This window comes from Drosophila hydei, unplaced genomic scaffold, assembly GCF_003285905.1.
Source record: "Drosophila hydei strain 15085-1641.00,03,60 unplaced genomic scaffold, DhydRS2 tig00000060-arrow-pilon, whole genome shotgun sequence".
Taxonomy (NCBI): domain Eukaryota; kingdom Metazoa; phylum Arthropoda; class Insecta; order Diptera; family Drosophilidae; genus Drosophila; species Drosophila hydei.
This window is the reverse complement of record NW_022045656.1, coordinates 8,383,997-8,395,954: the sequence shown is the minus strand read 5'-3', so window position 1 is coordinate 8,395,954 and position 11,958 is coordinate 8,383,997. Positions and strand designations below refer to the sequence as shown.

Sequence of the window (11,958 nt, the reverse complement as noted above, 5' to 3'; positions counted from 1 at the left end):
CTCTGCATCCTTCCATTCAGCTGTGTGTGCGTGTGTGCCTATATATCTACATATGTCATGTGTATTCAGATAAGACTTAACCCCTCTGGATCCGAGACGTGCACGTGCCTGAGCTTCCAAAAATCATTTCTTCAATTTGTTTTGAAGACATGAGTTAAGCAATCAGAGTTGTAGTAGTTCAACATCACAGCTATTTAGGAATTGAGTTTCCTATAACTGAAGTATTCATATACATAAATGAGATGTGAACCCACTTCTTCTTTGGAGAGTTTTGTTTTATTTCTTTGTAATGTTTTTTGTGTGACAAAAAGCTTATCACGTATTTTTGTTTTATATATTTTCAATTAGTCTGTAATTTTTTTTTTTATTTTTGAAATATTTAATATTTTTAATTTTATAATATTTGTATTTAAATTAAATCACGATAGCATTTTTATTAAAATAAAAAAAAACAAAAATTAAGTAAATATTTATTTATTTATTTCCTATCTCATTTTTTCGTGTTCTTTTATTTTGTTTGTTGTTTTTTTAGTTTTAGTTCGTTGCTGCGCTAATTCCATTAAACATGTTTCTAAGTTATATATTTGATATATTTTGCGAAATTTGCTTATAGTCTTAGCACAATTTGGCAACACTAATTGAAATATACTTGACTGGCAAAATTAGTTTGGGCCAAAGCCATTGAGTATTTGGGAAGTACAGCTCAAGCGTGGGCTCAATTAGCGCTATCTACTGGAAATATGCAACTGATTAAGGTTATTTAATGTTAAGCAAACTCAAAATAATTAGTGTATACTTAATTTATTTATTGTTAGAAAAATTCAAGGCAGTTGCGGTTTATTTGTATACAATGAAACATTTGTGAGTTCAGTCTAAAGCTAGCTGACAATCGGTCCAAATTACTCACAATATCTTCAGTTTCAACTAAGAGATGAGGGATTGAAGTAAGCATAACTCTTAACAGGATAAGAAAATGAAAATCAAGCAAATAACAGGATATCCACTTAATTTTCCTATATGACAAGCTTTATCACTTTAATGAAGCACAAATCATATTTAAGTATATAATATTCGGACTCTCAATTAGAACCCTTAAATATAATTAATTAAATAAGTTTTGTCTGAGCAAGAAATGAGAACAATTAACGTGTAATGGCCAGCATCGTTCAAGAACGTTATAAACCATTTTATTAACCTGAAACATTTAATAATTGCAAGAAATTTATTTATATATATATATATAATTTATAGCATACATTGTTTATTTCATTTACAGCACATGAACGTGTTTTGTTGTGCGCGTTGTCCTATTAAGCTTCAACATTTTGATGGATTCACGTCAATTATGAGTGTGTGGCTGTAGCTAGGCAGTCATGGCAGATCCAATATGTTTCAACTGCACTGTTTATGCGCCTGGCTGGCTGCTCTGCTAATTAGCCACAAATCACTGATGTATGTCACTTTATGCGGTGCGTGCAGACGCACACAAACAGCTCAAACACTCGGCTGTGTCGCTATTGTTGGCCGAAATTAAGTGTTATAATATGGGAAGAAGCACGAAAACAAATAACGCTGTTGAACAAATGCATTTATCAAAAATACAAACGAAACACGAGTTGCAATGTTTCTGCTATTTCATTTGCAATTTTATGAACTTTGTTTCTATTTTTATTTGTTATTTATTTAGCGATAATTTTAATTACTAATAAATGGGTTTCAGAACATTTGTGGGGCTGATGTTGCTGTTGCTGTTGCAGTTTTTGTTGTGTTTAGTCTTAAATGAGTTGATTTGCCATCTCATGCCGAACGTGTCAGCTATCAACTACCTCGGGGCGCAGCATTGGGCCTGGGCTGTTTGCTTGACACGCGGCCGGCCTGCACTCACTTGCTGAACTTGAGGCCAACTGAAATTGATTTTGAGCACCATAAATATTTAAAATATATAATTCAAATCTATATGGCAACACTCACCGGCGCTGCTTCGTGGATTCTTCATTTTGGTGGGCTTCTTGCGCACTTCCGATTGGCTCATGCCGCTGCTGCCACTGGTGCCCGGGCCATGAGTATCCACCTGCATGCTCTCATCGCTGTCTGAGGTCTGGCTCTTGAGCACCTTTTTCAAATTGATGAGCTACTCAAATGATAGGTTGGTTAGCACGACTAACCAATAGTCAACACGTTCACTTACCTCCTGCTCAATGCGCTCCTTGTTATACAGACGCTTGGCCTTCTCGGAATTCGCATACTTAATCTGCATGTCAATGCAATTCGAAACACTATCACAGGAATTGACCCACGCCTGCAGAGTTTCCACTATTTTGCCGGTGTATCCTGGTGGTATGTCACGCCCCTGGGCATAGTCGACCTCCAGAATGCGTGTGTTCTGAAACAGTTTGCCGTGTATGATGTCTGCAAAGAGCCAGAGGGGCAAATACATTATTATGAACTGCTGCCAAAGTACCACAACAACTCATCAGATTAGCAAAAGAGTCGCTCAGAAACTACACTTAACTTTTTGCTGCAAATAAAGCTAAATCTCTGCTTGAATACCCATGCAAATTATTTATGCTCTACACCTAATGTCAAGTGTCGCACAGATGAAATGTGTGCGTCGTACATCAGTGGCTCAAACGGAAGCCGGAGGCACAGTTTGGACTTAAATGCCAGTCCAATAAATAAGTGGACTCAAGTGTCGCCTGCAGCCAGCTCAAAGGATCAGCAAGCAGAGTAACTAACTAACTAGCACATTCATCTTTCAGACTCGAGTGGAAAGTTGCAATTGGCTCGCCCTTGGAACTTGCCACGCCTGAATAGTTCGCTGGCCTTGTTGCACTGTGATTTTGGCTCAAAGTGATTTTGTATGTTAGTCGTTGTACAGATTCTCTGACTGAATAAATGCAAAGTTATATTTTAATTCGCCTGGCTTTAGTGTATTTTAAATTTCTAAACTGCTCAATTATGATCTATAAACGTTTTCTTTTTACCATGGTAAAAATATTTCCTTTGAGCTCAGTTTACTCTAGTTCAAAAGTCCATTCAATTACATTAAATGAAAAGTTTTAGCTCTCCTATAAGCTCTGCGCTGTTTTAGTTTATCCAAAGCTTTATTTAAGCTACGATAATCAACTTTGCAGCGGCTGCTCTATTGATTCAGCATCAATTAAATTGAATTTAAAAAAATTAAAACAAAACAGCAGACAAACCCCACTTAATCCGTCTGACAATATCAATAATAATAATCGCCGAAGCCAAAATCCAAGGGCAACTGGCGTTGGGAGAGGGCAGGGTCGATGCAATATATTTCGGAAAATACTCGTTATTCGCTCAGCACTCAAATGTTGAATTTTTGTTTTAGATTTTTTATGGCTATGCTCGCTAGTCGAGAGCTTATGTGATTAGCTTTTGTGTTTGGCCAGCAGCTACTCAATTATCAAAATCCCATCGACTAGCGTAAGCCGGAGCGCGGCTGCAATTTCATTGAAAATGAATTGTGTTCAGGGGCCGTAATTAGTTTGAATTCGTTGGAAGCTCTTAGATTGGATAACAAACGGATTTGTTTCAATTTTCAATTGGACACTTTTCCAAAAGGGCTTAAAAGCTGCATAAGCAGACGGAACCATAACGACTGCGCAAGAGTGATAGCCAATAGTCAGTCCAAAACTTTTGGCCACGGCCAACTGAACCCATTAGATCCCGCCCCATTGACTGACCAAGTCGCAAGCACAAGTTAAGACCTTAAGCGCATTCTGGCATTGAATGTGCGACTCACACGACCAACTTTTGTCATAAATACGCACCAGCAAAAAAAATCCACAAAATAGTAGCCAAAGGAGCGACCAGGCCAAACCCTGGTCGGGTGTCTTGCCTCAAGCATTTTCTTTAATTAGCCTGAGCGCAGGCATTTTGATTGAATTTGGGGCAAATAATTGAAAAGGCAAAAAATATGCTTCCATTGAGGCTAGCAGTAAATGGGCGTGGCAATCGCAAGTGTTGTAAAGTTTTGCGGCATTTTTGGCGTTGACATGTGTCTCGGTTTTGTGGCCCACACAAATGTAGTGCGCGCGTGTGTGTGTGTGCGTGTTTGGGCGCCTGTTCACGAAGCTGGAAACTCAACAGCAAAACAATCAATCATGCTTTTTGTGCACGCCGCACCCGCCAAGTCAAGGCGTGCCAAAAAATGGCGAGGCTCCCTGATGTCTGCTGTCTGCTAGGCTTTTGACTGTATTCTGCCTGTCTATATGTATGTGCGCGTGTGTGTATCGGTGTTGCCACAATGTATATTAAAATTGTTAAAGCATGCTTTACAGCGCGCGCGCTCGTATATGAAGAGAAAAATATATATTCCCAAACAAACAAGAGTTTCAAAGATGCCAAAAAGATTATTAAATTTCCTGATTGCGTTTTCAGGAAGTTGCAGTGCATTTCTTTCCGTATGACTGACGTTTGAAGTGGAAATTAAGATTCAGGCAACAAAGTTACTTCTCTTTAAAGCCAAAATACATTTAGTTGTGTTTTCAGTAACTTCTTAGAGTGCTGTTCACATGGATCATATTTGGTTTTTTCATATTACAATATTAAGTGCTACCTTAGAGCTCGCTTAATTACAAATAAAAGTGTAAAAGAGACAAGTTATTAGCTGAAAATCTTGGCCAAGTGTTAGCTTCAGTTTTCATTAATTGAATTTGCTTTAGATTTCAGATTTCTTTCGCCTTTGTTATGGGTCGAGCACGCAATTACTTCGACGACAATTTTGCCCCTGCTGCGTGCTAAATGGAGCGACGTATCTAAATGGCCAGTCAAAGGAATGTAAAGCCGATCATAATGGAAAGTTTGCATACACCTGTCGCTGACAGATTTAGCTAAAGCTGGCAGCACATTTTTTGCAGCGCAAAATAAAATGAAAACTTATTAATTGAAAATTCAGCATACCGAAAGCATGCGACAGACAGGGTACACAGGGACAGGGACAGCGAGGGTGCCATCAATATAAACTCGAGCAGCCAACTATTGGAAACTTTTCACCTAAAACTGACAAAGTGCCGGGGAAGCTGCTGGCCCGGCCAAACTTTCGCGTCCCGACTTACACAACAATGTGCCGCAGACACCCAAAAAATATGCGTTGCAAGCGCCAAAGTAATCAAAAACATCTGCACAACCAACATGTGAACACTGAACAGTGGGCCGTGGGCCGTGGGCTCTGGGCGTTGCTCATATCCTCTTGTCAGTCCAACCACAGCAATATCAACTCGAACTTAATGCACCAGATGCAAATCTGTAAAGGCCGCACACAGACCGAAACGAGAAGAAAGAGCTCAGCCCAAGTCAAAGGCGCAATACAAGTTCGCATTATGCATCATTTCAGCTTATACATGAAAAAAATTAAAACGCAGATGAAACTGCACGCTCTGCTTCTAATCTGAGGCAGAATAAAATAAAAGAATTGCTCGACTGATTGTTACCTTAAAAAATCAAAAACAAATACATTAAAATTATTTTTAAAAAAAATATGTAAGCAGCTCTACAAGCATGTGGCCGCTTCTAACACTAAGAATATTTCAATTTCGAAAATATCAATTGCATTAACATAAAAACATATAATAATCTATAGTAATATATAAAAAAAAATTTGAATTTTTTTTTATTTATATCATTTTGAAGCAATTTAAGAAAATATGTCTACTTTAATGTTCATATTAAGTTTGCGACTTTGGCTATCGTGTTGTCCGCTACTATCTACATATAATAGAGAAATTTTAGAACCTTTGAGAGCTGTCGATGCACGCACAGCTGCAGTCGTCAAATGATGAACTCGAACTGCGATCGTGATCGAGCCGATGCAGCGTGAGAGCGACAGAAGCATGTGAGGAACAGAGAGACAACGAAACGTATGACTGTAATCTCTTAACAAATATAAATCTCTTACAAATCGAATTCCAAGCGCACAGCCGCTCTTAAATTACAAAGTTAATGCGCCGTCTGCTGGCCCAACATAAGAATTTAAAATAGAAGACGTCGGCTCTTCGGAGCAATGATTAGTTTAGCACAAACTGCTGTGACTCAAAACATATTTAAATTTACGAGCATCGACTTAAAATAGCTTCGATTTCGATATCTTTAAAGAAATTGGACAAGTTCAAATATTTGATATATATATATTTCAAATTTCTTTAAAAAGAATTGAGCTCTTCTCAAACTATTTTTTCTATTTCTATTTTTTTTTAAATATATAAAAAATATTGTTTGTATTGGCTTTTGTTGCTGACATTTAATGCTCATCAATTTTTGTGTTGCTCTTTGCTTTATCAATTCTAACGATATCTAGCGCCTACTTACAGGGTATAAATGTTAAAACGCTTAACATATACACCACAAATAGATTCTTGTATTTATTTAAGGCTCGGCTGTTGTGTCTGTATTTTTTCAGTTGCTGTTTTTGAATATGCAATTTTTTGTATGCTGCTGAAGCGAGGCAAAGTCAAAGCATGAAATAGAGCAGCAACAAGGAGCTTAACTTGCCCCAGAAATTGGATGCAACTGACAACGGACGTATGCCAAAACCAAGTTGATGAGGGTTTAAAGTGCTAGATACAAAATGAGTTTACATCTGGGAAACCTGATGAAATCAGCAATGATATTGACTGAAGCTGCAAAGCTTATCTGGCAAAATATTTACATCGTAAAGATTTTAATTGAAAATAATTCAAAAGTCGAATGAAAGTACGAAACTTCGTTTTTGCTGATGGCCCAATCAATTTGGGGGCAGTTTGAGTAGTTATTAAGCTTGTTTTCAAACTTCAATTCTTGGAGTTTTTCAACTTAGATAACTCGACTCGATCTGAATCCTCCTGACCTTATGACAGCTTGCTGTTGCAGTTGAAAAATGTGCCTAATATCAATCTAGACAAGACAATTGCCATCGCCAGCGGCCCCACTACAACTAAAACCACTCAGCCACTCAGCTTACCGAATTTCAATTATAAAATGCATTTAATTAACGTTGGCGCCTGGGGACAGAGAACATCGGTGCCCTATTCTTTTTGCAGAGCTGTCGAGACAAATGATGCTCTAATGGGCCCCCATGAAACGTGAGGCAGACCGAAGAGCAAACATTAACGGCACACAGGCCAGGCGAATAGCTAGTGCAAACAACAGGATCCGTGTCCTGCGGTGTTCTATGGCTGCCTAATGGCAGCTTATGTCCTCAGCGTGCTTAGTCCCCCACTCCGGACACCACCCCAACACACAGTTAAGGCCCGTCCATGTGATTTTAGATTACAGCGCCTAATAGTATGCAATGCTTTTTAGGTGTCTGAATTGTCGCCCCTCTTGATGACTCAATGATGCCTATCATAACATAAATCTCCGCTGTTGCTGCTGGCTGCCACAGTGCACGGGATTTTCCATTTTGGGCTTTGAAAAGCAATTAAACGGGCACTTCACCTGGACGTCTTAGATTTATGAGTACAGCAGCTGTGACGCCCACGGGCTATGGATTCTGTGTCCAACAGCACTCAGTTGTCATTCTATTTGCTTTGCTGATTACTTCAATAATGGAGGCGGAGATTCTATTTGAATGATATTTATTATAAGCATACCCTGTAACTAAGCAGGTGCACAAACTGTGTCAGTCAGGCTAATGACAGCACTTAATATATAAATATATAAATTTAAATATGAAATATATATATTATGAACTTTAAATGTGTATCTTATATAATTTAACTTCGTTATTTTCAAACTCACTTTTAAGTTGCAAGTGCCCAAGGCTCATTATTTATTTAAAATGTTAAAAGTTAACAACCTAAGTGATAGTAAACTCGGTCATTCGGAAACACATTTCAGTTGATAGTTTTTGGAATTTCTTTGACAAAGTTTTACTTTGGAAACTCTTTGACATAAGCTTTTAATAGATACGTATTGTTGAAAAGGTAATTGTAGTTAACATCAAACATATAAACTGGCAGATGGCGTGTAGCTAGCTTTTTTGTAAGAAACTTACATTCGCAGTACTCTAGATAAGCTGTCAGCACATCTAAATCATCTCGCATCTGGCTGTCAATAATAATTCTCAGCCTTCAGATTACATGCTCTGAACCGTCGAAGAATATGATGAGACTAACACAAATTTATTTTATAAATAATTGAGCGTAGTTGAAAATAGAAATACAAATAATAATACAACATTAAAATTTAAATAATTTTTAATATATATCATATTAATATTGTTTAAATAACAATATGAAAATCTTCACAGTTATATATTTTTCATTTTATATATTATAGTAATTCTTAGTTGATCATTCTGCATTCTTAGTTACTTCCCATGTAAATGTTGTTTAATGGCATATTTTAAGGCATTGAGTTGTTTGGATTTGTTTGTTGCTCAATGAAATAGAGCATGGAAAAATAATTAGCATTGTGAGTGTGTGTGGCTAACAGTTTATTGTGCGCGCCACAATTGAAAGCAATTTTTTTCTAATCCGCGCCACAGACATTCGCAGCAGCAAGCAAAGCCACACAAAGCTGAGGAATATTCGAACTGGCTGTGAATTGGGCAGTTGCCAAAGCTATTTGCACGGCTCGCTTTGCTCCGGGCGGGAAAGTCAACAGCAAGCGGGAAATTCCGTGCGAGTTTTCTAATCAATGCAGCAATTCGTAAAAATTGTTTTGGGGCTTAGCCCCAGTTGCGTCTAACTTCTGGCTTTTGCCAGCTGCACACAACACAAATGTAAATTCACTGCGATGCCCAAATAGTTAGTTAGAATTCTGCACAGGCCGAGCAAAAATTAATTAAAAATAGCGAGAACGAAACAAAAAAGCCAAAAGAGACACCAAAAATATGCTGTAAGCCAAGTAAGCTATGCAGCTGCAAAATTTTCTACATGAAGTAAGCCACAAAATACGAAAAGCTTACAACTTGCAAATGCCTCGAAAATACGTAAATGCATTTAAATCTCTTAAAAGCCAATTAGAACATTTATGCTGACAGCTGAAACACATTGTAATAGATTGCACTGAACAGAGATCATTGTAAAAAGGAGATTCACTTACTTCCCAAGCCAATTGCTGCTGCTGTTATCTGAAGCCAAGTAACTGGCTACAAATTGTGGTTTTCAAGTGAAAAGCCAATTGCTTATATTTTTTGAAAGTGAAAACTAAACTATTGCAAACCAGCCTTGCGGGAGGTGTTGAGTTGAGTTGGCAAATTTGATTATTAAGTACACAGACTATAAGCAAATAGGGAGTGCACGACTAGAAGATGCCCCGTGCCATGTGCAGAACTGCTATTTCAATCGCTCTACTCTTATTATAGCTCATTCATAAGAAACAATACATGCACACACACATGTAGAGGCAGCGGCTATGATTGGCCTATATTATTGGAAATTATTATCCAATCAAAAGAGCAATCAAATTGCAAATTTTGGAAAAATTTTGTATAATGTATAATTAAATTTTTAAAAATAATTTTACCATTTTTTTCTTCTTTTAGCTGTCTTCATTAAATTGAAGTTCTTTTCACACATTGTGGTTTACAAAAAAGAAACCCAAAATTCAAATTTAATTTACTATATTTAACAGAAACATTTTTCAATTGAAAAGAAAAATCATTATGACAAAGCTTATTGGCAGCTGTCGACGTGGCAGCTTTAAAAAGCAACTGGTGAGATTCGATTTTTGTTACGTTTTATTTTTTTGTAAAACAAACTGAAATTTTGTCTGCTTTTTCGACAAGGACCCACGTTATTTAATGAATTCGGCCAGAACACGCGCCCCACGGCCACTCCATTGTTATTATGTCGAGGAAAGTCCGCTGTGCGGGCTAATCAAGTGCACTGCCTCGGCAGAAGCGAGAAACATGACACGAGTTTATTTACAATTCGTTTCAGCTGTTACCCGTCAGTCAGTCACTCCCTCACTCGGACAGTAGGTCAGGCGAAATATATGGGGTATTAGCTCTCACATCATTGAATAAAGCATAGATACCTTTTTAGATGTTGCTGTGGCCTCAAAATAGTAATTTAAATGTAGCTTAAAAACAAATAATACTAACAATTCTGTATTTCATTTAACCAACAGTGAAGTCTGAAAGGCTGTAGTAGAAATTTACTTAGGTACAATTAGGTAAAATATAATAAGGCTCTTAGCAGCTAAAGAGATTTCGAAACAATTTAACGCACCATTAGCTAAACATAAATTCAGATTTTAGATTGCATGCAGAAATCTAAAGCGCAGGAAACTCATCTCCTGCTCAACTAGTAAACTTTCGCGGGTGTCGCGGGCGAGGGACTATTTGGTTAAAGTTTTTTAATTACAACCTAAAGTTTTGTGCTGTTATGAAGATTAAATACCCAGGCACACTTAAGGCATAATAAATTATAATATTAATCAGCATTATTTAGACTGCGAAATAGCTTAAACTTTGTAAATAACTTATAAAGAATACTATAAGTAGACAGATAGATATTCTTGAATTTATTCAAACATCGAAATATTCTTTCATTGCGGTATATGTATGCTGGGAAAACCTCGTTGTTGATGATGCTAATTACTTATAAGAAAATGCATTTCAATTCCTCTGAATACTTTGAAAAAAAAAAAAAAAACATCTTAATATGAGGTGTATATAGGAAATGGATTTTTAAGATCATATAGGTATATATATAGATATATTCGAGTGGTGGATTTTGGTTTGGTTTTCTGATCTGATTTATTTTGTTTGCTTATATTTTAGATTCTCTTTAATAGGCTTAATAATCGTTTGCATCATATAATTTTTTTTAAAACATTGAACTATTATTATTTGGATAATTATTTAATTTTTCGTATTTTCAGTCGACACATCTCTACATATTGGAAGTTTTCTTTAACTAGTAATCACCTAATAAAAACGATCTGTTATTCAAAATAACAGTTATATCTCACTGTATAGTTCACCATAGTTCACATAGTTCTCCAAAGCATCTACGTTTTAGACAGTCCGTCGCCAACTCACCTGCATATATAGCCTCTATAATGATATCCTCCAGGTGTCGCACATTATCGATTTCCAGTTCGTTCAGCAGCACTGCATATGGAATGCTTTTGGTTTTAATGGCCAGCGATACGATAGTCAGATGTTGCAGCTTCTTCTGCATCGCCGGTGTCAGCTCTATGTAGTCCTCTTGATGTGCTCGAAACTGTTTGTAGGTGCCGTAGGCGAACAGGTTCAGGGTGTTGTAATACTTGGCATTGGGCCCCGATTTTAGCTACAACAAGATGAGAATGTTAGCTGGAAATACGGAACAATGCATCCATTACATACCTCGGCTACATTTGGCTCCGCCAGCAGCTCGCCGAATACAAAGACATTCGGGGCGTCCAGCACTTGTTTTATGACATCCAGCAGAGCAGCGCCGGTTGCGTTCTTAGCCAGTAGGCAGAACTGCTGCAAAAAGGTTTCCTTGTTGTTGCTGGGCTCCTCATTGCCGAGCAGCATGTATTGTGCCATTTTTATAGTTAACTTAGATGTATTTGCAATTTACTCTTTAATATTTCAGGTGCACAGCTGCTGAGCTATTGCTTGTTATAATATCGATAATGACAACAGCAGACGATATTAAGGTAAAACTATCGATAGGCGTGCCATCGGCATATTAAGCAAATCAGCTGACTTCAAACACAGTGCGTTCTGCTCATGCCTAAAAGCTGCTTGCTACAAAGGCCTTGCTTTTGAAATTGCGCGCGCACTTGAAAATTTGAATTTAATAAAGACAATCATGACTTCGTAAATGTCTTATTTAAAGAAAATTTTATACAAACTAAATCTCGATTTATATTAATATGCAATATATAATGTTTGTAATTTATAAGTTTTAATTAAAATAAATATAAGTAAAGAACGAACTTTGCCTTGACAAAGAGTATATATAACTTTGATATTTTATGGTACCCTCGAGGCATATTTGCTTATAGTCC

General features: G+C 37.1%; 1 protein-coding gene across 1 annotated transcript; it reads right to left on the bottom strand.

Annotated features, from left to right (window-relative positions):
* Window positions 1-1,675: 1,675 nt before the first annotated feature.
* Window positions 1,676-11,586, bottom strand: LOC111596386 (COP9 signalosome complex subunit 7). The gene is made up of 5 exons (XM_023310592.2): window positions 11,306-11,586; window positions 10,997-11,249; window positions 2,189-2,409; window positions 1,972-2,131; window positions 1,676-1,904 (listed from the first exon to the last, which is right to left on the bottom strand). The coding sequence occupies exons 1-5, from the start codon at window positions 11,489-11,491 to the stop codon at window positions 1,882-1,884; spliced, it is 843 nt and encodes a 280-aa protein (XP_023166360.2). The 5' UTR covers window positions 11,492-11,586; the 3' UTR covers window positions 1,676-1,881.
* Window positions 11,587-11,958: the final 372 nt, after the last annotated feature.

Bases quoted from the DNA above. Each gene is read 5' to 3' on its own strand.
- LOC111596386 (XM_023310592.2), bottom strand. From the start codon at position 11,491: ATGGCACAATACATGCTGCTCGGCAATGAGGAGCCCAGCAACAACAAG. The intron at 2,132-2,188 runs GTAAGTGAACGT...TCATTTGAGTAG, and splicing joins AGGAGCGCATTGAGCAGGAG to CTCATCAATTTGAAAAAGGT. The intron at 1,905-1,971 runs GTGAGTGTTGCC...AATCAATTTCAG, and splicing joins GAATCCACGAAGCAGCGCCG to TTGGCCTCAAGTTCAGCAAG.